Source organism: Podarcis liolepis (assembly GCF_965112155.1).
Source record: "Podarcis liolepis genome assembly, chromosome: 11".
Classification (NCBI taxonomy): Eukaryota; Metazoa; Chordata; class Lepidosauria; order Squamata; family Lacertidae; genus Podarcis; species Podarcis liolepis.
This window is the reverse complement of record NC_139565.1, coordinates 47,931,789-47,959,103: the sequence shown is the minus strand read 5'-3', so window position 1 is coordinate 47,959,103 and position 27,315 is coordinate 47,931,789. Positions and strand designations below refer to the sequence as shown.

At 42.9% G+C, this 27,315-nt stretch overlaps 1 protein-coding gene across 1 annotated transcript in view; it reads left to right on the top strand.

Moving 5' to 3' along the window:
• WDR70 (WD repeat domain 70) overlaps window positions 1-27,315 on the top strand; it is a 110,199-nt gene that overhangs the window by 18,989 nt on the left and 63,895 nt on the right. Inside the window, exons 6-9 of the mRNA XM_083465978.1 lie at window positions 1,358-1,417; window positions 3,223-3,356; window positions 7,304-7,457; window positions 8,583-8,659. Of these exons, the coding sequence (XP_083322104.1) occupies window positions 1,358-1,417; window positions 3,223-3,356; window positions 7,304-7,457; window positions 8,583-8,659 (425 nt within the window). The remainder of the gene's footprint in view (window positions 1-1,357; window positions 1,418-3,222; window positions 3,357-7,303; window positions 7,458-8,582; window positions 8,660-27,315) is intronic.

The following is a 27,315-nucleotide window of genomic DNA, read 5'->3' as shown; positions in this document are numbered from 1 at the left end:
ATAGTATATTCTATAATTTAGGAACTTTGGAGGTACTAAAAGGGAACGGGTCACACTGATTCTTCATAAATATTTGGCTGTTATTAAGAGATGTTTTGCCAAGCCATGTCCTGGGAGGCTGTTATCTTAATTTTTGTTTTGATTGAACAGTTTTGTTTAAAACTCCGGAATCCCTTGGACTGTGCTCTCTCTCCAGAATGTACTTCAGGCAACTTGCTCTTGGAATTCCAGGGATAAATTTGCATGTTTGGGGGTTTTTTTTTATGACGTGCAGGTGGCAGTTGCAGATGTCGCTTGATATCTGTATGATGGGATTTGCTCCTTGGCACAGCTTAAAAGGTCTATTACTTGAGCTTCTTTGCTCCCTTTGGCTCCAGCCTCCTCACAGTGCCTTATACAAGTGTATGGAGCTATTGGCAAGCTAGTCAAGGGCACCTGTTTAGAGCTCATTCTTCTGTCATGTTTGCTTTCTGTACTTATTTATATAAAGTTTTATAACCCACCGTTCTTGCCCTGTCGTCTTTTCAAATCCTTGTGTGTTCTTATTTCCTGCCTCTTACTTTCCCCCGGGTTCACCTGGGCCTGCCTTTCCCATTATGGTGCCTTGCAGATGTTTCAGATTACAACTCCCATCAATTCCAGTCATGATCACGCTGGCTAGGGATGTTATAGTCCAAGATATCTGGAGGGCATCACGTTGGGGAAGGCTGACCTGAGTTTCCTCTGGCACTGTACTTTTTGAAGATTCTTATTGGTAGCCATCAGTTGGCAAGCAACCACAGCCATACAACTTCACATTAGTACACTGGGCGTATGCATGCGGGTGAACGAAGTGGTCTGCGCTGCTTTCAGGCTGGAGGTGGGCTCTCACATTTTTGAAGGCAAAAAAACTTGAGCTGATTCTACGGTAAAGTCCAATTTGCTGGTTAAATGTTGTTTTTGTTGTGGACATGGTTTGTTGTAATTGATTGTAAGACTGGCTTGCTGAGGGGTAGCACAAATAATTAGGAGACAAGATGGAGGAGAAGAGAGAATTGAGAAAGCTTAGGTTCTGTTTGGATAAAAAGCACCAATCAGAAGATGTCTAAAGGTGTTTGGCTGGAAGAGCTTCTCAGTCTGGATTGGTGGGGAGTGAATAGGGGTTCTTTTTCAGTTAGGTGCTAGCGAGCTGTTTGTTCAGTTTGGATGGATTGGGCTGTTAGTGAAGGAAGTGGAAAGTAGAGCTTTTATAAGGGACAGATATGAGAAAGGGCTGTCTTTCACTAGCAAGTTCTGTAATGTGTTTTGTTCTTTATTGTGCAGAAGACCTTTTATGTGTATACATAAATAATTTTCTTAACGGTATTATCCTCCTTAGGATCCTGTCAAGAAGATTCCTGACTCACATGAAATTACACTGCATCATGGGACAAAAACAGTAAGTGTCTTGGCATCTATGTTGTCCATCCATGTTGACCAGCTGACATAATTAATATTATTGTATTAATTAATTAATTAATTAATTTCCCCTCCCTTCATCAGGAGGTCCCAGAGCAGGTTAGAACAATTGAAAATTAGGTTACAGTCACAGGAATAGGGTGGGCCCTGAAACCACACTTCTCGGGAGTAAAGAGGTGTGTCTTTTGTACTCACTGAAAGCTGTATAGTGAAGAAGCGAGACAAACCTCTGTTGGAGAGGGAACTCTACAGGTAAAGGTAAAGGACCCCTGGATGGTTAAGTCCAGTCAAAGGCAACTATGGGGTGTGGTACTCATCTCGCTTTCAGGCTGAGGGAGCCGATGTTTGTCCACAGACAGCTTTCTGGGTCATATGGCCAGCATGATTAAACTGCTTCTGGCGCAATGGAACATGATGACGGAAGGCAGAGCTCATGGAAATGCTGTTTACCTTCCCTCCACAGCGGTACCTATTTATCTACTCGCACTGGCATGCTTTTGAATTGCTAGGTTGGCAGGAGCTGGGACAGAGCAGTGGGAGCTCACCGCATCGCGGGGATTTGAACCGCCAACCTTCTGATCAGCAAGCCCAAGAGGCTCAGTGGTTTAGACCACAGCGCCACCCACGTCCCATGGAAACTCTACAACTTGGGATCTGGTCAGGCCTGGATGGGTGATGTGACTTCCTGGAGACCACATCTACATTGGCCTGGGTTCCATGATGGGTGAAAAAAAGATGGGATGTTAACTGAAGATAGATGGATACTTTTTGTGAATAGTTCACACTGTGCTTGGTAGTCAAACCAAGTTTGCTGAGCCATTGGCTGCTAACCTCCCCACACACCCTGCTCCATGATTTGCTACCCAGGGGCAAGTTTTAAGGACCACTGTTTCCTTCAGCCGACTCTCCGACTCTCGTGTAAGGTCCATTTGCTGAGACTCCCATCTGTATCTCTTCAAACTAATGAATTTAAGCTGTTGATGACTGTGTTCCTGTGCAGCTGAGAAATATCAGAAAAGATTTCCCACGTTGAAGATCCTTTCCAGAAACCTAATTAATTTTCCAGTTGCCTTGCCTGTAACAGGAGTGGTTTTCCCACTGAAACTGCAGGGATAAATTTTCTCCTGACAGTTTTGACATGTAGGTGAGCAGTGGAAAGTGTTACATAATCAACTGAGATACTATAAGTGTCATGTTTTCTGTACTTGCAGTTTACAGCTGCTTCAGCTGTATACGCAGTGATTGTCTAATGTGGTTTTGTCATCTGTGGCGCTCAGTATATAGTGCACTCCATTTGGAATCGTCTAATTTGCAAGCCATTTTGTGTCACAAAAGGAAGAGGCAGGATGGTGCTGGCCTAAGGAGTATTGTAATATTAAAGCTGCCACATTCTTTTAGCAAATGAAAATAACAGGATAACTCAGACCAGAATTTTTTTGTATTGTGTTCAATACTCTGCAGTATGTTAAGGGCAACTGAGTACAATCCCATCTTCTGCATTTATGGGGTGCTTTGCGGGGATCTTCAGAGGGCCCCAGTGAAGCTTTAATTCCTCCATCATGCAGGATTGAAACTATCAAAAATATGAATAAACCCCCCATTTCAGACATACATGAGTGCACACATGGGAGGAGAGAATGAATCATGCAGGACATTTTCTAAAATGTGCAATTGATGCAAGCTTTCATATAGTTAAAATATTACATCAAAAGGCTTAAAGCTAAATGGATCTCTCATTGGATGTTCAGGTAATGGTTTGTTTGATTTGTTTGCTTTGCTTTCTAGGTCTCTGCTTTAGGACTGGATCCCTCGGGTGCCCGTTTGATAACTGGAGGCTACGACTATGATGTTAGATTTTGGGATTTTGCTGGAATGGATGCATCTCTTCAAGCTTTTCGATCTTTGCAACCATGTGAATGGTACATCCTGATGTTTCTCTCTCCCAACTCCCTCCAAACTTACACCAGCAATGCTCCTGTCTTAGAACAACTTAATAGCAATGCTATGTAGCAGTATTGAACAAACTGGTGCCCTTTTGATGTTGTTGGGCTACAACTCCCATCTGCCTCGGGCAGCACAATGCAAAAATCTGAGGTGGTGCATCTTGTATTTGATCACTACTACTAGGTTGGTGGTAGAGTCTGGAACATCTTTTCAAAAATTACTTGTTGCAGTTCTCATAGCTGCCGAACTAAGTTTGAAGAAATGCTACCAGGGTGGATAAAAATCAATGATTTTTTTAAAAACTATATATTAAAAATGGATTATTTTAAATTTAATTCGGATTTTTGTATTTAAATCATTTTTTTTAAATCAGATTTTTAAAATAAAATGCTTTTGGAGGAAAAATATTTCTATATATTTTTCCTCCAAAAGCATTTTATTTTAAAAATCTGATTTAAATAAAAAAAATGATTTAAATACAAAAATCCGAATATTTCTAAAGATAGTTTTCTATTTAAGTTACATTATACTCCAAAGACTATTCATTAGGAAATAAGGATTTATTTTAAGTTTTTCATGTGTGCTAAAACTCAGTCTAAGTTTTTTTTTTTAATGTTTAACCACATCAGTTAAACATGGATACATATGCTATAATGTTATTGTTTTAGTTAAATAAATTGTTTAAATTGTTGTTAAGGAAATGATTATTTTTCTCCTTCCAATAAAATACAGCAGAAAAGTTGTCCAAATATAAACAGATAACTTGTTAAACCTCACAATAATTTCATAATTACCTGTCTATGTATTTCCAATAGTATAACCAAATCAGTAATTTTTGATATAACTGTAAAAACTACTCTGAAAATTTATCATTCAAAAAAATGAAACCTTCATCTGGTTGTAAATATTAAGATTATACCAGCAAGAATGAGTCTTTTTGTAAAAAAAATGATTTAAATCAAGTCTTACTGACGAGTGATTTAAATTGATTTGATTTAAATGAAATCCACCCTGAGTTCTACTAAACATTTCAGACACAGCTCTCCTTGGCAGAGTGCATATTGCCTCTCCTTTTACCCGAAAATCTGATATTATAAATCTTTACTGCTTTATTTACTTGTCAATTTAGAAAAAAATATATATAAAAAGGCCTAAGCTAAAAGAGTAAGCAAACACACTGCATTTACTGGAGTATTATTTTTTTAAAAGTGAAATAATTATAACAGCAGTAGTTCTGATAAATCTGATGCAAGTTCATACCATGTGCTTTTCATTTGTGGGATCCTTTACATGGGCATTTAGAGGTTTTTCTATAGTTAGGAGGATTCGTTCATAGGCCTGCAATTTTTTTTCCCCTTAAGGGAAAGCTTTCGGTTTTTGTGGTTCCCTCGGTAGCACAGGCTTGTATTTCATGCAAGACATGGTTTGTTTGGGAAATAATCTTCAGGAGAGGAACGGTTGCTTCCTCATCCACTTTGCATCTGACACTGTACCGTACTTGTTACAAGGGATTTCCATTCTTCTATACTGGAGGTGAGGATGTCTGTATTCTTTTATACTAGGGCCACCATGCCCGATGGTCAGCAATAGCAAGAGTTGTCCAGCAACATCTGAAGGGCCACAAGATCTCTACCCCTATTTGGGGGCTTGCTTTCATCTTCTGCATAAGCTTCTGAATGAACACTTAAATATTTTGGGGCCAGTTGTGTGATGGAAGACCCTCTTTGGACTTAAGTAGTGAAACGGGGATGCGGGTGGCTCTGTGGGTTAAACCACAGAGCCTAGGGCTTGCCGATTAGAAGGTCAGCTGTTCGAATCCCCGCGACGGGGTGAGCTCCCGTTCCTCGGTCCCTGCTCCTGCCAACCTGTCAGTTCGAAAGCACATCAAAGTGCAAGTAGATCAATAGGTACCGCTCCGGCGGGAAGGTAAACGGCGTTTCCATGCGCTGCTCTAGTTCGCCAGAAGCGGCTTAGTCATGCTGGCCAGATGACCCGGAAGCTGTACGCCGGCTCCCTTGGCCAATAAAGCGAGATGAGCGTGCAACCACAGAGTTGGTCATGACTGGACCTAATGGTCAGTCATGGACCTAATGGACTGGACCCTTTACCTTTACTAGTGAAACAGTCCTCATGATACCAGAGCAGAGCCACATGTACTAGTATTGTAGTGGAGGAATGTGGATTGCCATCACTTTATTCTAGCAACCTTTTCACACCAAATCCTCAAATTTCTTGTTGAACCAAAGAACACTTTGGTAGCATTGCAGGAGTGCCTTCCAAGAGGAGAAAGCTCAGTAAATGAATATGGCAATGTATGAGACCTTTAGGGCTTGCATTGTCTGTACTTAATGTCAACATTAAATCTTGATTTAATGGTTTTAAATTCGTCTGGCGGGTATGAGTAGCATCCTGTGCCAAAACTTGGCTAGTCCAGCTGACTTCATTCTACATTTTTCTTAAGTTTGGAAAACTGGTGAGGGGGTGGTGGAATTAAGCATGAAAATATATATTTTTATACATAGCTTTTTAAGGGGGGAAAGGGTTTTTAAAAAACTCACAACTTGCAAGCATTTAACTTGCGCAGTCACAGGTTTATGCACTTGGCCGCCAACTGGCTGTGATCACACAAATTAAATTTACGCAAGGTGGAGAGTGGCTCCCATCAGCCCAAGCCAATGTGGCCAATAGTTAAGGGGGAAAAGGGAGTTGTGGTTCAAAACATCTGACTGTCAGTGGATCCCCAACATCTCTAGGTGTAGTCATCCTCAGGCCTAGCAGGGACGCAGCCTGGGACTTTTTGCATACAAAGCATGGGCTCTGCCATTGAGATCTGGCCTTCGTCTTGTTGGATCACTGATGGGAAGTTCTTTTTTAATTATGCTTGTTAGGAGCAAGTCCAAGATAAAACAATTTTGATTTCAGTTAGTTGGCCTAGAATAGTGACTTCCATTCTTGAATCAATTGGCACAAAGGGTGGTACACAGCACAAATGAACTTCCCCTCCCCCCCCAAAAAAAAATCTGTTCTGGGTTTCCCCTCAGATTTCGGCAGGGGCACAGGAAGAGGAGAGGGGAGAGTAAGTTGCGCTGAGCAAGCAGAAATCCTTGTGCTAGCAGAACTACTTTATTGGATACTGCCCCAAATGTCAGCCTGCAATTCTGGGAAGAAGAAATGTATATATTTTGTGACATGAATTGAGGATTAGTAATGTGATAGCGACGTACATAATATGTAATTTGACATCTGTTGGTAGAGGAGCCTAAACAAATGGTTATTGAGATTGCAGGTTAGCTTTTTAATATAGTTTTGGGTCTCACAGCTTATGATGCATTTGCTGTTGTTTGTCCCTTTGAATTGCTGTTGTGTTAATTTGGGGTCCAGTCTTGTCTACATGCAGGTGGGTTAAGCTAGGGAGTGAATTAACTGTCCACAGGGATATGCAACTAGGTTTCCATCATCCTGTGGGCTTCACTAAACAGCAGATGTCTATTAACATGACTCTAATTGTGTGTGTTAATTGCATTGCATAGATTTATATTGTTATTGGCTGAAATCCAGGGATTCACATGTGTACTAGAGTCTTCAGTCCCACTGGAAGCTCGTTTGAGTTTAGAAAGCAAACTTCTTTCCTTCAAAGTATTCAACTTGAAAGAAGTTTGGGGAACTTTGGTGCTGGGAGCTTCCACAGGAAACATTCATTGGATTACGGTCAGGGTAGCTACATTCAAGTAGCTAGATCTTACCATTTATGATCCAGGTTATTTTGTTAGCGGGTTGCTTTCCAATGAAGTACTATTTCCTGGTAGAAAAGTGGTGGCAAACATTACTTCGTTTTATGTTTTCTAAAACGAGCACAGCCCTCCAGTGCTCTGACACAGTGTAAACGTAATGCTGTTTGAAACGTCATCCCTTAATTTTTCAGCCACCAGATCAAGTCTCTGCAGTACAGCAGCACAGGGGATGTCATCCTCGTTGTTGCGGGCAACTCCCAAGCCAAAGTCCTTGACAGAGATGGCTTCCCTGTAATGGAGTGTGTAAAAGGAGACCAGTACATCGTAGACATGGCAAACACCAAGGTAAGCAAAAGAATGCTTAGCTTGAGCGGTGTGACTTTCCATACCATTTCCCTGTTCTCAGTGGAGACTAAGGAAATGCTTCTTGCTCGTCTGAATGAAGGATAGTGAGGAACTTGCAGGAGCATGTAGAAACCATTCTGCTGGGCACGTTTGTTGCTCCACTCACTATTGCCTTTGACCCCTCCCACCACTGGCATGCAGCCCCCAGAAGGGAGTGAGGCCTCTGGGGTGAAAAAGTGTCCCTGCGCCTGCATTAAAAGGAACCAGCTTAATACAGATTAGTTACACAGTCCTGGCACGTTTGCCAGGAAATACAGTGGTACCTCACGTTAAGAACTTGATTCGTTCTGGAGGTCCGTTCTTAACCTGAAACTGTTCTTAACCTGAAGCACCACTTTAGCTAATGGGGCCTCCCGCTGCCGCCACGCCGCCAGAGCACGATTTCTGTTCTCATCCTGAAGAAAAGTTCTTAACCCGAGGTAATATTTCTGGGTTAGCGGAGTCTGGAACCTGAAGCGTCTGTAACCCGAGCTACCACTGTAATCAAACAACTGCAAAAGGGTGTGAAAAGGGCAAAAACAGCCTGAGAAGAGCAGGAAAACTGCAAAAATGGCGTGAAAAGAGTGGGAAAATGGCTTGCAATCCCAGGAGGCTTTGCACCAACCTTTGAGACCTGTGGAGAGTTGAAGTTTGAGGAAGGAAGTTTGGAGGCAATTGGAGGGTCTTACAGGCTTTTTAGATGGTGTTCCCCACTATACACGATTTCACGTATACACGTGGCACCCAGGAACGTAACCCCCATGTTAACAGGGAGACACCTGTATAGTTGTAGTGATTTATATATACTACTACTAGTAGTAGTGCTTTATATAGATGTTGAAATGGAATAAGCAGAGATGAAAGAAGGTACCGCTTGGGGCGGAAAAGTTGACAACTCTTAAATGTAAAATACCTGTGTATTGTAGCTTTGATGTGGGCTGTTGATGAAACAGTTTGTAGAACACATCATTGTATTTAATAATGAGGGTACCTGGTACTTGCCAACTGAAATGTCAAGAAAGGAAGGCAACAAAAATAATTCTGCCTGGAGTTTTAATACGCACACCTTTGCTTCCCTTTTTCTAGGGACACACAGCGATGCTGAATTCAGGATGTTGGCATCCCAAAATAAAGGAGGAATTTTTGACATGTTCCAATGATGGGTGAGTGTTGCTGCCAGACTTTGCTTTCTCTTTTGGCTTTCTATTTCTGTGCTGGATTCCTCCCACTCAGTCATTCACTAGGCAGAATTTATTATAGAGGTCAAGGATTAACTAGACCTGGTGTCTAAGCTGCATTATCAGTGTTTGTACTCTGAAGCCGTCTTAAAAATTCCTCATAGATTGTAGCCCTTAACTTATAAAGTGCAGCTCAGACATTGCATCAAGGCAAGGTTCGAGTTTAGAAGTTTTTAATATTTAATGCTGTATTGTTTTTAACACTTGATTGGAAGCCGCCCAGAGTGGCTGGGGAAACTCAGCCAGATGGGCGGGGTATAAATAATAAATTATTATTATTATTATTATTAGAAATGCGTAGGCCAAGCCTGGTTTCTCTGCTTTGTTTCTCCACCCACTTAGCCCTTGCTTCTGTGATGTAGGAGCTCATGGGAGCAGTGTGAGAGCCGTAACTTAAAACCATGGTTTATCATTTCAAAACCATGGTTTATTGATTCCAACCATTGGTCCAAATCATAGTTTGAAAATCCTGTTTTCTGAAGTGCTCTTCAGTGGTTCACCCCACCCCTCTGTTCTCTGTTGCCTATTCCCAACACTTTCCTTTTGGGGTGTGTGTGTGTGTGTGTGTGTGTGTGTGAATGAATGAATGTCAATTGAAGTAGAGAAGGTTTCCTGTTGCAGGCATTCAGTTTCCAATGCATGGAGGGTGGTTGCGCAAAGGAGAGGTACCTTCATGTCCCTGTTTTCCTCCTCACTCGAGGAGCATAAAACCCGAGAGGGTTGGATTCTGGTTTGCCAACTAAATACAATGCTAAAATAATATTTAAGCTCATTTTAACCATGTTTTGCAGTTATGTCTGGAGAGAATTCGGGGGGGGGGTGTTTTTAAAGATGGTTTCCCCAACCTGGAGCCCCATATTAGCTCCAATATACATATGGAACTCCCCTGTTCTCAAGGGCTTCGTTTAGCTTCAGTGGTGTGTACCACTACTAGTGTGCAAAAGGATGCTCTGTCCATTAAAATGAAGGAGGCAGCCCTGTGTCCAGGAATCACTATTTCTGAAAAGCTAAATACCTAAAATACAGTGATGGAAAAGTTTGAGGTGACTGTTATAAGTCAATAACAAAACTCAGTGTGTTTGGACTACCGCTTCTTTTAAAATTCAGATATAAAGAGCATCTGCTGTGCCCTGGTAGTGCAAGGATATCGACTTGCACAACAGGACTTCTCCCCCCATTCCTCCTATCTATGCATGTCCCACACCATCCCCAGGTCTGCTCCAGAGGGTTGAGGGAACCCCTAGAACCGATTTAATGGGCTCATAGGGGGAGGAGAGGTGGAGAACATTGTATTGCTCTAGGAGAAGTCCTTGTTCTGACAGAATGAAAGACTTAGCACTACGTTGGATTCCACCCAAAAAAATTCAGTTCCAAGCACAGAAAGTGAGGGGAAAGTTTAACATCTCAATAGCTGCTAAGATTAGATCTTAAAACTTCTGTCTCTTAGGATTACAAGTAGTAAAGTATTTTTCTATTCCTTCACTTTTTAAAAAGTGGACATTTTTCTTAGCAGGACTGCTCTTGACAGTGAAAAATAAGAAATTGTATAGTCCAGACTTTCCTGTTTTCTCCGTATAAGCATGTCTTTAGCAGTTATACCAAATATGGGTTCAGGGAACGCTTAATGTTGAAACTGCTATCCTGATAAAGTGACTAAAATACATGGGAGCAGTGATATAAATGGATGTATAATTATGTTTCCAAAGACACTAAATTGCATTACTTAATAAGAAAGGTATTTGAAACTATTCTCTGCTAGCAGCAAGTGTCTCTTGTGCCAAGAATTGGGACTTAAGGTGCAAAAATGTAAAATCATAACAGACCTTTTATAGATTAACAGTAGTCATTTGTCACAGTGACAGAGCTACTTTCCGTACTAATTGGAGTGAAATGTTCTTGCTCAGAAATTAGCTGTGCCCTATGCAGGGATCTGTCCAAGCACTGCTGGAAGAAACAGTATACTGAAGGGGGGGGGGGATGTTGGGTTTTTTTTGCCAAGGAGGCATGTTGCCATGTCTTCTAAGCTGCAAATGATCTGATGCCTAGTCAAAATAATATGAGAATTGGGAAACAATAGGATTGGATGCAAAGACTTTGTTAGGAGTGCGGAAACTTAGGATTCATCCCATGGGTTCTAGCCAATGGGTGTCCTTCCATGATGGCTTCAGTGGAGCCTTCTGCAAGTGAAAGAGCCAGTCCCCTTCCTCCTGCAATCCCCTCTAATACCTCTGACACTGTTCTGTGTAGGGTTCTCAAACTCTGGAGCAGATTTTGGGGGGGCGGAGGTACCCAAAAATTGCCTTGGCTCCTATTCTACGGACAGAAGCCTCCACCTGATCAAAAAAACTTTCAGTTGGCAGGACACTGGTTGGATACAAACTATCGTTCTTAGTCAAATCTTCAAATATCTAATGGGCTTTCACGTGTAAGATGGAGCAAGCTTGTTTTCTCCTGCTTTGGAGGGTAGGAACAAACCGATGGATCCAAGTTTCAAGGAGATTCCAACTAAGGATCAGGAAGAACTTTCTGACAGTAAGAGCTGTTCAGCTGTGGAACGGACTCCCTCAGAAGGTGGTGGACTCTCCTTCCTTGGAGAGTTTTTAAGCAGAGGTTGGATGGACATCTGTCATGGATGCTTTAGTTGAGTTTCCTCCATTGCAGAGGGTTGGACTAGATGACTCCCTTCCAACTCTACAATTCTATCATTTTACTTGTTGACATTTATGTCAGGGAACTGACATCGGAGCTAGAGGCAGAGGGAAGGCTCTCAAATGATGCTGGAGAAGGGCCCAGCAGGGAGAGAGGCAGCTCATCAGCGGGGGAAGCAAATCAGTGCAACACCAGGGATATAGAGGGGCTGATGGGGGAATCAGCGAGAGGGCTCCAGGACTCTTCACCGGACACCAGCGGGGAGAGCACGGGTCCTCTGCTACCCACGCCCTCCCTGCGCAGAAGACTTCCGCGCAGGGAGAGTAGGAGGAGACTTGGCGTCAAACAGCTTTTATGCTGGAAAAGGTTTAAGAAACGCCCACTGACGGATTCTGCTAGCGACTGAGGCAGCCATGAAGTGAAGGGCTGTCCAGACAGAAAGGTTTAACCAGGCAACATAGCCAGGAGAGGCGGCAACTTACGCACGAGCAACCCATACTCATTACAATTTATATGGAAGGTATAATCAACAGCAGAAAGAGCATTAAGGCTGCAGTTTATAAAAGGTCTTGGGTCAAAGTTTACAGAGTGTGGCTATTTCTGAAGCTGGTCTGCCCAAGACTTAGCATGTAAGCTGTATACATGGTGCAGCATCTCTCTGGTTCCCACAGTGCTGTGCTTTCATTGCAGTTATATCTTCATATGGGACAAAGTAGAATAATCAAGTTCTGAATGTGTGTTCTTGTGTGTGTTTGTATAGATAGATAGCTAATAGCTAAACTTACTCTTTGTCATTCGCTCAGTCCTTTGCAGAGGGCTGCAAGGTTCCTTATTAAAATGATGTGATTTGGTCGCCTGCAACTTGCAGTTACTTTGGCTCCCTACTTCTCCATTTTCACCACTGCCTGAATCTGTGGCCTGGTCTGCACAGCACATTCAGCCAAGCTATGGCTCACCAGTACCACAGAGAAATGCTTGCAGCTGCTTCAGTCTTTCCTGGGACTGTTTACTCCTGTACCACGCTGAACCTAAGCATGAGCCGTAGCCAAGAAATACTTCAGCAGGTCATGCAAACCAGATCAATGTAAAAAACAAAACAATGTTTTCCCCTTTTGAGTTTTTGTTTATGGATAAACCTAGTTTCATATCCTGGTTATTAATGCAGTTACTGCAGTCTGAACAGCATTGTCTGTACCTGCATGCTATACCTGCAAGGGCAAATTAACCTTACTATATATTCATAGTGTATTATTCCTTTAGCCCTGAGCTGAGGATTTGCCTTTGCAGACAATTTTCACACCAACTGCTGCTGCCCTAGCCCTGGAAGTGGCGTAGAATTGATTGATAACAAATTGGACTTCCCTTTTTCATCTGGGCATTTCATTATATTCAAACTGAGTATTGCATATTATTTTTTGATTAATTCATACAGGATGAGGCACTATATACCTTCCATTTTGTGTGTCAATTATGTGTAAGTTTCTTTACCATTGAAGCCTATACGAGGAGTGTTATTTCATATGCTGGCTACTGGGTGGTGCTCAAGCATTAAAAATCAGTTCTCACTTTTCCCAGGGAACTAGTCTCAACATGGCAAAGGCTTCTGGTTTCCATCGGCCACAGGAATCGAAATCTCAGAGTTGTTCCCAAAGTCTCTATTTTTCTTGGCAGTCTGTTCTCAGAGGGGCTAATGGAAACAAATGCCTACTTACAATGTTCCTTGAGTTAATGCGGTTACTGTTCCAGCAAATTAGGCTTCATTATTATTATTATAACCTATAATCTATGGGATGTGGCTTTTGTTTTGAAGGACACAATCAATTTTATCTTGTTTTCAGAAATATAATGACAGCTAATGTTTAATAAGGCAACAGAAAACAAACAGGAACTGGCTAGCATTTGGGTCACATATATCAAATAGTCTTGGAGCAGGCAGGTGTGTGTGCATAGATGCACACAAAAAACCACATACACACCTACAGTATCTATGTTGCGTTGTGATGGCTATGTAGTTAAAACTGGACTGCTGACAAACAATTTGGGGTTATGCTGAGTGACAGCATAATGTTGAATGATGGTTAGAGAGAGAGAGAGAACCTGGATGGGAGTTGGAATGGAGTATTCTAGAAATGGGTAGGGCTAATTGGCTGAAACTTCAACAGGAGTACTCCCTCCCCACTGCAATATGAATTAGTACCTCTGATGTTCAAGCAGGGTAGTAAAGGTAAAGGGACCCCAGACCATTAGGTCCAGTCGCGGACGACTCTGGGGTTGCGGCGCTCATCTCGCTTTATTGGCCGAGGGAGCTGGCGTACAGCTTCCGGGTCATGTGGCCAGCATGACTAAGCCGCTTCTGGCGAACCAGAGCAGTGCACGGAAACGCCGTTTACCTTCCCGCCAGAGCGGTACCTATTTATCTACTTGCACTTTGACGTACTTTTGAACTGCTAGGTTGGCAGGAGCAGGGACCGAGCAATGGGAGCTCACCCCGTTGCGGGGATTCGAACCGCCGACCTTCTGATCGGCAAGTCCTAGGCTCTGTGGTTTAACCCACAGCACCACCCGCGTCCCTTCAAGCAGGGTAAATGTGTGCAAATTGTTTGGAAACAGAAGTCTTTAAGGTCCATATTCTGTAAGCTTTTCTCTCGCCGTTATTTTAAATTGGCTGCCATTTCAGATGAGCAGAAAATTCATCCATATGGCAAAGATCCATACTCATCTCACAAAAACAGCGGAAGGGGAAACTTAACAAGTGAAGGGGTGTTGTGTGTGTTTGTTGTCAGCATTTATAGCGCTTTGTGCAATGTCCAATTTACGTTGTCTGCTGTCCTTGCCTGTAAGGAGTTGTAGTCCCTGTATAGCAGATAGAGAGAAAGCCTCACAGAGAACAGCTTGTCTAAGGCCACCTGGTGAGCTCACTGGCAGAGGTGAAATTCAACTGGGAGAATTTCAGATTTGTAGCTCAAACTGCTGATTGCTATGCTACACCCTACTTTTTTCTAAGGGGCGTACATAGAATTTCCCAGTTACCTCCCATTCAGGTAGCTTCTAACATCAGGCACCCTTAGCTTCAGCAGCAGAACTGAACCATGGGCCAAGACTTGAGCAGCTTCTTGTGGTCTTCATATATTGTAATAAAACTAGTGGGTGGTGCATTGTGGAAGGTATGGGGAACCTTGGGCCTAGAAGACAAATACAACCCTCTGGAGTCTCTGCGTGGCTCTTGGGCCTCTTCCCAGGTTATGCCTCTTGCTCCCCAGGCTGCCTCTCTCACTGGTCCTGCTTCCCACCCCAAGTAGTTTAGCCAGGCTTGTATGTGACCTTGAACTCTGACAGTGCCACCCGCTTGTCTGGATGGAGGACGGGGAGGGGTGTGTGTAGAAACAAGCCTACTGTACAATGGTAAAATTGCCTTTTGTTGCTCCACCCGCCACCAGCAAATGGCCCTTGGAAAGTTGCCCAGAAAGGAATGTGGCTGAAAAAGATTCCCCAGTCCTGCGTTGTGGCCCAGCAGCTATTGCCGGTGTAACAAACACAGCACATACACAACATCTCTCTATAGTGGTGCTATATTGCACTACCAAAACAATGTTGCAGCCTAACTGTTGCTGTGCCATAAACTTTTGTACCTATCCAGTTACTTCTCTTCCAGGTTCCCAATCAGGATCAGATGATCCCAGGATCAAGTGATCCTAGGCCATCAAACGATTCCAGGCAGAAGCTGATGTGTTCTAAAACTTCTGCTCATATGCTTGAATTGCGAGACTAACGTGGTTGAGAAGGAAATGGCGAAGCGTCCCTGAGACAGACCTGTTTTGTTTTTGTTTTGACGTTTAAGGGTTAGAATTGAGAGACGTAGCAACTCGTTAAAAAGGGGGGGGGGAATAAATCTGGGTCCAAGCACAGCTGTTGCAGTGCACACGTGTTGGTCACTTTTGAACTTGGTTTAATCCCACCTGCTTTTGCTCTAGTGGTAATAGTACGCTTATTCTGTGCTGTATTAAATTAAAATGCAACATCAGCTCATTTCTTCTTCTTTTTAACATAGACTAATGTTTTTCTGTTGGACATCAGCAAGCGTGGAAGACGAAACCTTCTGCACTCAGCATAGGCTAGTTTCTCACATTACCAGCTGAGGGCCCCCCAGTGTTGTAAATGGTTGCTGATGAACTTAAACATGCCCAGAATAAAACAGCACCTGTTTAAATATTGAAAGTTAACCAGATGCTGGTTCTGAGAGTTGCTTGGTGGCGGCTGGGGAGAACCTTCAGTACCTTTCTGTCTGTAAGTTTTTAATCGATGGCCACCCAAGTTCTTAGTAATAAATCAGATACTTTGATGCGTAGCTCTTTTACTCACCATTGATTTTTTTCCTTGTAAGCATTTCAAATAATGACTTTCCTAGCTAACAATGGCTTTAATACCCAAAAGTTGCGCTGCCGTAAAATCTCTGACAAAGTCGGACTTCAGCACGTTAATATTTATAGCTCTTCCATCATGTAATCATGCCTGAAGTCCTTCCATTGTTTTCTGGACTGGGCCAGTGAAGATCTGCGCAGGAACCTGCAGCTGGGCCAGCAAATATCTCACCAAATATAGCAGGGGTGAGAAACCTCTGGCCCTCCAGATATTGCTGGACTACAACCCCCATCATCCTCTGACCATCAACCATGCTACCTGAGGCTGATGAGAACTGAACAATTATAGGTTCCTCATCCCGAAATCTGAGAACTGGAATGTAAAAGTAGCAGGTTTTAGCCAGAATGAATTGTTTTTGTTTGTTTTATTTACTTTATCAGCAGAATTAAAATGATTTTCTTGAGTGGTTTACAAACTACCTTGTGAAGTAGCATAAGAACTCCTATAACAGCAAAATGGGCATTGTTATAATCAGAACGCTGCTATATTTCCTCAAAATTTTCACAAAAGGCACTTATCACCAGCTTGCTAGTCAGAGTTATAGGAAATAATGGCAGCTTACAAATGTATGCACAGTAAGCAGTTGTTTTATTAAGTGGGAAAGTGTTTATAGGTGCTACCTGTTTTTCACAGGAAAAGTTGGCTTCTATTTATGTGGAAAAATATTTCTAGATGTTTCTGAGGGGCGTTGATTTTGTGCATGTTGAAAATCCTCGTATATTTGAAATGTTTAATGTTATTTGGCCTATTTTGTTTCCAGACATGACATCAAGCTCCTCAGTGAGGAGAATACACTCATGTCCCCAGCACATCCAATCCTGGAAAGTGTGGAATTTTCCAAACTTTGTGTGTGAGGTTATATTTAGGACTGCACCAGTAATGAATGTGTGTTTCTTGGGAATTGGTAAACATCTTTAAGTGCTGCTATTTGAAACACAGCAATAAACAAAATAATTTATAGAGTTCTAAAAGTCCTAGGCTTTCATGTAAAAACAAAATTGGAATATGAGATGAATCATCAGGGGTTTTTCGATTTTTATCTGGCTTTTTTCTTACCACACATGGGATGTCTATTTTTGTGAATAAGCAAGATGGAGCTGAGTGATATTAAATTCCCACACAGCAGGTGTTCTATGTCCCTAGCCTCTCTCTCCTTGCCCCCACCCCCTCTTTCAGAAATGGAATTGCAGCCAACCTTGAAATTTAGCAGTCTTGAGTTTTGTGATTTGTCATCGGAGCCAGTAGTGTGGTTTATCTTGCAGCTGGTTTATTGTAAGAAAGTTCCTTTACCGGATCTCGCTCTTTCCATCTCTTAGCTACCCAACTTAACACTTGGACTTCTTTTTTTAATAGCATTCCTTGAAAATGTTTATCTCCAACTTCCTAGGACTGTCTCAATAATGGCATCTGGAACTAGGGTTTTCATATATGTGTGTGTATGTATTTTAATTTAATTGAATACATTTGTTAGTAAAGGTAAATGTACCCCTGACCATTAGGTCCAGTCGCAGACGACTCTGGGGTTGCGGCGCTCATCTCGCTCTATAGGCCGGGGGAGCCGGCGTTTGTCCGCAAACAGCTTCCTTGTCATGTGGCCAGCATGACTAAGCCGCTTCTGGCGAAACCAGAGCACCCGGAAACGCCGTTTACCTTCCCGCCAGAGCGGTACCTATTTATCTACTTGCACTTGACGTGCTTTCGAACTGCTAGGTTGGCAGGAGCAGGGACCGAGCAACGGGAGCTCACCCCGTCGCAGGGATTTGAACCACTGACCTTCTGATCGGCTCTGTGGTTTAGACCACAGCACCACCCACATCCCTCTAATACATTTGTTACCTCTCAGGGAATTATGGGGTATACACATGCTTCCCTGTACCCTTCCATGTTACCTCACAACTCTCCTGTGAGATAGACAAGAACGGTATCTCCAGGTAAAGGGAGCAGGTTTAGCCCCCGTTTGCTTTCTTCCATACCAATGACCAATTTCATAGAAAGCTACCTTATACCAGATCAAACTACTTGCTCTTTCCCTGGTTGTCATTCATATCTGAAGTAAAGAGAAGTAAAGCACTGTATTCAGGTACAGCTCTGCTTTGGCTGCAAAACTCATCCTGTACCCGTGGCAGTGAGTTTCTTGACTGCCTCTGGCAAGGATCCTTCAAAAGATATAGTGGAAGTGATGTGCACTGCAACCCCCTGGGGCTCTTTGCAGTGTACAAACCCCTCCCACCACAAACTTAGGAAAGTGCCGCAGCTCAATTTTAGATAATAGGATTTGTGTGTGGAATGTCCCGACTTCCCAGAAATAGGCAACAGGAGATGTGAAATACCTGAAATTCAGAAACCCTGGAGAGCTACATGTTTTCAGGATAGACAACACTGGGATAAATGTATAAAGCATCTAGAATCATACAATTGTAGAGTTGGAAGGGACCCCGAGGGTCATCTAGTCCAAGCCCCTGCAAAGCAGGAATCTCAGCTAAAGCATCCATGACAGATGGCCATCCAACCCCTGCTTAAAAACCTCCAAGGATGGAGAGTCCACCAACTTCTGGGGGAGTCAACAGCTCTCATTGTCAGAAAGTTCTTCCGGAAGTTTAGTCAGAATCTCATTTCTTGTAACTTGAATCCATTGGTTCAGGGCCTACTCTCCGGAGCAGGAGAAAACAAGCTTGCTCCATCTTTCATGAGACAGCCCTTTAGATATTTGAAGATGGCCACCATATCTCTCCTCAGTTTCCTCTTTTCCAGGCTAAACAACCCAACTCCCTCAGCCTTTCCTCATAAGGCTTAGTTTCCAGACCCTTGAGTATCTTGATCAACCTCCCCTGCACACATTGCAGCTTGTCAATGACTTGGTATATGGCAACTTCCTATGTTTGTGACCTTTGACCTATCATAAAAATGGACATTTTGCTAGCATTTGAGCCAGTGGACACTGGTCTCTTGGGGTGTATGGGGCACTGCCCCACAAACCTCAGTCTCTCCTCCGTTAGCCCTCACCTGCCAGGCTTACAATCAGTTCAGCAGATGGTACTGCCTGTCACCTTGTGCCTCTTAGGTCTCAGTGTCACTCCTTGTGGAGCCCAGGAGGGAGGAGAACAAGGACAAAACTAGGATGTGTTGCCTCTTATGCTCATTGTCTCTGTCTCTGTCCATTGGCTATGACTTCATTTACCCTGCCTTCCACCCTACCAATTCCTGTGGGCACAATCCACCACTGCTTTGAGTAAGGATGCTCTTTTCTGAATGTCCCCTCAAACTGAACTTTAGCGGGTAGCCTCAAGAGAGGGCCTTTTTAGTGGCATCCCCTTCCAAGTTGCCCTTAGGAAACTGCCTGACGTCCACTTTGTTGACTTCTCAGTGCCATTCTAAGACATTTTTGTCACCCTCGTTATTTTAGTCCCTCTAGTATGGTTATTGGTTCAGTTCCGTCAGTTGCTGGTTGTTTTTAGCTCCTTCCAATATCATTGTGCTGGTGTTTTTGTATTTGGGTTTTATGCTGAGTTGGATTAATTGTGCATTGTAGCATGGTTAAATTACACTTTATTTCTTAAATGCCTAAATTGTTAATTTGTTGAGGCATTTAACACGTATAAGTAGCAAACAGATACATGATCCTAAAGGGAAAACCTCCAGTCCATCTTCATTGAAAACGAAATCCATTTTGCTTCACTCATTTTGGTCAGGTGTCTAAAATCAGTCCCCAATACAGCACCACCCTCATAATTGTTTGCAAAGTGAGGCAAAATTAGAACAGTCAAGTGAATTAGATTGTGACAGTCTCGAAAAGAGAAAACAAAACTTTCAGTTTGCTGTTGCTCCATTTTCACCATGCAGATGATTTCTGCAACCATGACCATGGTGCACAAAAGCTGGAGATGAAAGTTATTAGTCTGAACACCTCCTGCGTCATCACAGTGTTATACAAACATTTTGTGCTCTGTACACAGCTAATGCTGGCCAGGCTGTAGTTTTCTGAGCAGCTGGACTAGTAGAGAAGTCACGCCAAGGCCAATACCAGACATTTGAATAAACAGCACATATCATTGGTTTTTGTTTAGATTACAGCATTTGTCTTCACCATTTCAAGACCACCTGACAAGGAGCACAGGCAGTTAAACTACTACATGTCTGTGTTGGTACTCTAAGCTTTTGTTTTTAAGTGGAAGATCACTCTGATTTAATGGGCAATCCTGAAAGCTCTTTGCTCTTCTCCATTTATTCCCATTTGGGGCCAACGATAGTTTTGAGAGGAATCGTTTAAACCAGCATCTGTGTGATGTATTTAAGGCTTCTGTCTTCCCGGGGAGTAAGTCCCATTTGGCTCATGAGACTTATCTCTAGAGGAAATACGTTTGGGATTGTGTTTAGACCTTGGAGATTGAAAGACTACTAGGTCCTACAGTGTGAAAATAGTTCAGTTGCTATGTTTTTCAATCTCTTGCTTCTTCTGAAAAGATTAGGGTGGCATGCACAATTCTCTTCCTTCCTTCCTTCCAGCACTCATTGATCCTTACAGCAATGCTGTAAAGTAGGTTAGGTTGAGAGAGAGGGTGACAGGCTCAAGGTCACTCAGTAAACTTCATGGTTAAGTGGAGATTTGAACCTGGAGCTTCCCAGTCCTAGTTAGACACTTGAACCACTATGCTACACTCACTCACGTAGCTCACAGATTGATTTAGAACCGAACCCAGTGGGAGGTTTCTCTTTGATACCGCTGTAAGGAGTATTCTTGCAAATGAATCATAGCAAGAAATTTGAAGGTAACGGGGATGATCAAGCTATGGGACATGGTGTGAATGTTTGCAATTCAGTGAGAATCAGCAAAACCTGAATATAAGTGCTGTGATGTTTTAGAGCTTTATGTTTAGCTCTTTGTTAAATAATTTTAAAGAATCTTACTAAAATGAAAATTTAAAAAAGGGTCCCACCAAGTGCCCCATAAGCCAGGAAAACTGAAGCCCACGTTGCAAGGTGAGCATCCATCTGTCTCAGGAGAGAATGGAGGAGTGTGCCCAGTTGTGCTCCTGAAGATGTGTTATGGCGTTGCTTCTCTCTGAGCTTTTCCAGCAGTGATTCTTCCTGCAAGACAAGACTGTAATACAGGGATAGTAAGATGGAACAAAAATTACTGACAAACCCTGGCTTTCTATGTGGTTAGTATGCAGAGAAAGATATTATGTAGGCCATCACTGCTTCCCTTGCTTGTGTGTTACATCTTGCACCCATTGGTTAGGACACTGGTGGGAGCAAGTTGCGCTACTTGTCAGCCGTTGGGTGGAGTGATGCCAGAAGTCTTTTCTTTTATTGTCGCCAAAAGGGATAGGTGGTTTTTCTAAGCAAAAAACAGAAAATTCAGGAAAGGGTCCTGCAAATATCCGTGGCAGGACTTGGCCTCCGCAGGCTCTCTGTGGCTGTAGCACGGAGACCAATAAGCAGTCGAGAGCAGTTAACCCAGCTGCAGTTCTGAGCCTCTCTGCTCTCCAGGACCAGAAGGACCAGGAATTGGAAACATGTGTTCTACTACTGAGTTACGGCTTCCTTTGAGTCCTAAAGGATGTGAGTCTGATACCTTCTTTCCAGAAGTGTGCTAAGAAATTGCAAAGTGGAATGTGTTAATGCCCTATAAAAGGTTGGGTTCTCTAGCTTTAAACACCCTTGGTGCCTGGTTCGTTTTATGTTTAATGCACACATGTTTTAACTTGCCTCTTGTAGGACCACTGTGTGACTCAAATGTATACACCAAGACCCCTTTATATCAGTGGTTTAGACAGCTTTGTGCACCCAGCAGGGCCCTGGATAGAGTTGTCTCTTCTGCTGAAGTGACCTGAAAAGTCCTTTCACATGCTAGACCTTCTGGACTGGCACTGGGTTTCTTACCGGCCTATTGCTGAGTTAGACACAGACATATCTCTACAGACAGGATCCTTTTTCCTGACCCTCTTATGCTGAATCTAAGTTTTAGCAGTTTGCAGCCGCAGTCATGGTGAAGAAACTGAGTCAACCACTTTTGCTGGTTGATCTTAGCTTAGATTCTGCATTACAAGTGTAATTATTATATGTTTATCAAATAGCAAAGCACAGAAATATAATTTTAGTTTTTAAATTTTGAAGTTATAGCTGAAGCCTTAGAGGACATTGTTTTGATTTGGAAACAGCAGAGAAAGAGTTAATTTCACAAATGCAATTTTTGACATGACATTAAATAGTATTCCTGGAGGCCCTTGGCTTAATGCTATGAAAATTCAGTGTGTGTGTGTATCTCTGCTTTTTATCTCCGGTTGTCTTACTGATGCTTTATTCGTTCTGCATATTTTAATCATGCATTTGGGAACACTTTTCCAGGAATTGCCGTACTTTTTTCAGTGGTCCTGAAGAATATATACAACTGTTGCTGAAAAGATGAGCAAGTTCTTGTTTTTAAAGGGCGGGGGTTAGCCTTGGAATGATTTTGTTGGTTTTTTATATATATAAAATAGTATGTGCATTAGGTTAGGTGCAGTCCAGAGAACGATAAGTACACTCGTCCCATTGAAATACATGCTAGATCTTTAAAAGTCTGCTTCTAAGCATTGTCATTGCTGAATGTCGCGCCCCCCGCCTCATACCTGTTAGTAGTAGCAGTATAACTTGTTCATCTAATCAAGTTCTCAAGTGTATCAGGAAAATAAATGCAATTGCCGGCATGGCAAAAGAGCGTATTCTCACTTCAAATGGGAGTGGGCTGGTAGATTGCATGCTGCACCAACACTCTGATCCCTGTTTAGAAATCTCAAGAACTACAGGCTTAATTACAAACACAAACTTATGTGTTAACCTAAATCTCGTGGCCTTTCTCTAGGTGATAGTCACACTGTGTATTTTTCTTCCTTTTAACATGTATGACTGCATCCAAACATTTGCTGATTGAATTCAGTGTGTTAATTTTGTTTGAAAACTAAGTTTGTTTGCATGCATCTAAAAACTAGTTAGCCTATTCTTTGCCAGAGATGCATATGGGGTCTACTATTGCCAGCATGCTCTATACCTCTTATTGCCAATATGGCAATATGGCAGGTAGAATGCATGGTGAATCTGTTTGGAAAAAAGAATAGAAGGCAAAAGCTCGCAGTTCTGTGTGAGTTTTATGCCTGAGGTGGTTGCAAGTGCAAGGGAACATCCCCCTCGGCACTCCAATGACTCAGGACCCAGAATCTTGAAGAATTGCACCTCTGTAGTAACATGTGGTTATATGCACATTTACATAGAACACATGCTTGGGGCTATGTATAGGCTTGGTAACAATTTTATACACACACAAAATAGGTTTGGGGTCAATCTAAAGCTTCAAACAACTTTGCAATTCTTGAAATCTCAGATCTGGGGAAAAACCAGACCAAATTGTTTTGCCAAATAATTTGGCAATCTAGAGATTATTAACAAGCCTACACATGTTCTGATCACACATTACAGACAGAGGGCCTTCTCGGTAGTGGCGCCCACCCGGTAGAACACCCTCCTATCAGATGTCAAGGAAATAAACAACTCCCTGACTTTTGGAAGACATCTGAAGGCAGCCCTGTTTAGGGAAGTTTTTAATGTTTGATGTTTTATTGTGTTTTTAATACCCTGTTGGAAGCCGCCCAGGGTGGCTGGGGAGGTCTGGCCAGATGGGCAGAGTATAAGTAATAAATTATTATTATTATTATTATTAGTAGTAGTAGTAGTAGTAGTAGTACTATTGCTGCTACTACATGTAAATGTGCATGTAAACAAATGTTACAATGGAGGTGTGTTTTTTCCAAGATCTTAGCGTTATGACGCACCAGGGAGACATTGCCTTGCATTTCATTCACAAAGGGGAAATTACAGAGTCCAATTTGACTAAAAGTCAGGTTTCCATTTATTGAAAAAGGTAGAAAAAGTAAGTACATAACGCGTTAAGATCGGGATGTGGAAAATATGAAAACAATGAGATGAGGCAGGACTGAAGATTTGGAGATAGACTTCAGAGGTCCAGACTATGGGGAACCCGGAAAAATTAATGAAACTGGAAAGAAATCGAGGAATGCGGGAAACAAAAGGATGAAAGCACTCAATATTACCTGCTCCAGAGTGCAGAGAAAGAGTAGGTGCCGGCTAGGCTTGACAGGCATTGTGGTCCAAAACATCTGCATGGCACCAAGTTTGTGAAGGCTGACGGACACCATAGTCTGCTTCCTTGGTTGTGCTTGCAAGAACCTACACTTTGCACAGTGAAGGTCAAGAAGTTAAGGAGCATGCTCAGAATAACAGCAACAGTAGCAAGATGAAATGCTTTTAATAGTACATCATACCCATCATATTTTTTATTGTATTGCTGCCTAAAATACTGTGCTTTGTAGGGTGTCTTAGGGAGGTGTTTAACAGTTTTACTGGCCTTTCTGCACCTTAGGATGTTTCTAGTCTAAACCCTCAAATTACTCCGCACGGCCTTTTGAAACAAAAGCAATATGATGGATTCTCTGCACTTTGGTTCATTCTGCGGCAGTGGAAACTTTGCTGTCAAATCTCTCCTTATTGAGATGTACGTGCATGGGTGTCAGTGTGATTTAGCATCTACTGGCAAATGTTCTGCTCTCCCAGAGTTGAACTCTGAGATAAGATGCAGATCTTCCTTCATCATCGTAAAACTACTAGACTGTGTCCGTTCTTTCTACCCAAAATAAATACCTGGCTTGTAGTACTTTATTTCTTCTGTTGTGCAAACGATCAGGCACAAGGTTAATTGGAAGCACGGGGGAAGTAAGTGTATGAAAGCACCAAATAGTGCTTTCAAGACTGACCTCTCTCTCTCTCTCTCTCTCTCTCTCTCTCTCTCTCTCTGTGTGTGTGTGTGTGTGTGTGTGTATGCACACGCTAAAATGCTGGAACCAAACACACTTGTAGCTGAGAATTAAAGTGAAAGCTAGATGACTGCTGTGTCAAAAGCAGGCCAGAGCCAAAGCAGGCCAGAGCCCCGACCGTGCTAAGTGCAAGTGGTTTCTGTACAAGTGGTTGGTGGGCAAACTGCAGCAGTCGGGTGCAGAAACCAGAGTAGTGATTCACATCTGAGAGAGGAAATATTCATCCACTATAAAGATCGGTAGTATATAACCTCTAATATTTATGCTTACACAAGGCACATCTTGAGTAGAGCAGTGGCTAGCCCCAAGCAGTTCCAGTTTTCTGCACATAGTGGGGTTCTGTGTGTTGACTGGATACAACTTTTTGATTATAGACCAGAAGAAGACAATCTTTTTCTCTTTTTTAACCACATAAACATCTGCTGGATCAGGCCATTGACCCATTTGTCCAACATCTGGATCTCACAGTGGGCAACCAGATGCCTATGGAAAACCTGGAAGTAGGGCCACAGCACCGTAACACTCTTCTCACTTGTAAATCCCAGCAGCTGGTATCTGGAGGCATGCTGTTTCTGGCAGTGGAAGCAGAACATTGATTTGGTGACTAGTAGCCATTGATAGTCTCTCCTGGATAGTGTTGCTAGCTGTTTGTCACTATCCACCTGTCTCCTGCCAGAATGGCATAGGAAAAAGTATTTGGGAAACATCATATGCTATAGTGTTTTGATTAAAGAAATCTCTCTCTCTCACACACACACACACACCAATTATTAACACTCCCATGTTTTGTTGTTGTTCCTCAGATGCACCTAACTCTAAGGCCATTATGAGATAGTATGTTGCTTTTTGCTACTCTCTGCTGGCCGCTGTTGCAGCCTTGCTGTGTGAATCTTGCGCTTTCCTTTCCTGAAATATGAAACCGCAGCCTGGTCTTGTTTTTATCATTTATATCAGTTCACACACACACACACCCTGACCACAGCTCCTGAAGGTTTCTGCCAAAGTTCCCTTAAATGCAGACCACAGCCTAGCAGGTGGTGTAGACAATTGCCATTGGAATTGCAGGAGTGGACAGCTGCAAACTCTCCCTCCCCACAATCTGTCCCCCCAGTTCTCCCCACACCTCCAGTGGCTTTTTAAAAAGTGTAAATAGCCAGTGTGCTTTTAACATTACATCTAGTTTGGCTTGGAGCAGCTTGCTGGGTAATACCGGAAGCTGCTTTCAGAAAGGGATGGAGGTTTTCACACCATCTTCAGATGCCAGCTATTATATGGAAATCAAGCCACAAACCACTCTATTAACTTGCCCAAAAAGAGAACATCTGAAGCTGGGTGGTAATTACCCTTCTTTAACCAGAGTCTCGCTACTGCCTTCTTAAGGGCAGCTGTCAGCACTCCCTCAAGGAGGTGGACCCAAGTTCTGAGGTTCATGCACGCAGCCCAGACATGAAAGATTTCAGCAGCTGGGAAGGACAAGGATCAAGGAGACAAGGGATAGGTCTCATCCTCCCAAGCAGATAGGCCATATCATCAGGTTCTAGAACTTAAAGGTGTCCATAATAATATCCAGACAATAATATGTCCAGATATTATGCTAGTCCCAACCAACTCCAACACTATAGCAAATATAATAATAATAATAATAATAATAATAATAATAATAATAATAATAATTTATTATTTATACCCCGCCCCACCTGGCTGAGTTTCCCCAGCCACTCTGGGCGGCTCCCAATCAAGTATTAAAAACGATACAGCGTTAAATATTAAAAACTTCCCTGAACAGGGCTGCCTTCAGATGTCTTTTAAAAATAGGATAGCTACTTATTTTCTTCACATCTGAAGGGAGGGTGTTCCACAGGGTGGGCGCCACTACCGAGAAGGCCCTCTGTCTGGTTCCCTGTAACCTTACTTCTCGCAATAAGGGAACCCCCAGAAGGCCTTCGGCGCTGGACGATGGGGGTGGAGACGCTCCTTCAGGTATACAGGACCGAGGCTGTTTAGGGCTTTAAAGGTCAGCACCAACACTTTGAATTGTTCTCGGAAATGTACTGGGAGCCAATGCAGATCTCTCAGAACTGGTGTTATGTGGTCCCGGCGGCCACTCCCAGTCACCAGTCTAGCTGCTGCATTCTGGATTATTTGCAGTTTCCAGGTCACCTTCAAAGGTAGCCCCATGTAGAGCACGTTGCAGTAGTCCAAGCGGGAGCTAAATAGAGCATGCACCACTCTGGCGAGACAGTCCGTGGGCAGGTAGGTCTTAGCCTGCGTACCAGGTGGAGCTGGTAGACAGCTGCCCTGGACACAGAATAAACCTGCACCTCCATGGACAGCTGTGAGTCCAAATGACTCCCAGGCTGCGCACCTAGTCCTTCAGGGGCACAGTTACCCCATTCAGGACCAGGGAATCCCCCACGCCCGCCCACCCCCTGTCCCCCCCAAAACAGTACTTCTGTCTTGTCAGGATTCAACCTCAATCTGTTAGCCACCATCCATCTTCCAACCGCCTCCAGGCACTCACACAGGACCTTCACTGCCTTCACTGGTTCTGATTTGAAGGAGAGGTAGAGCTGGGTGTCATCTGCATACTGATGAACACCCAGCCCAAACCCCCTGATGATCTCTCCCAGATATAGATATTAAAAA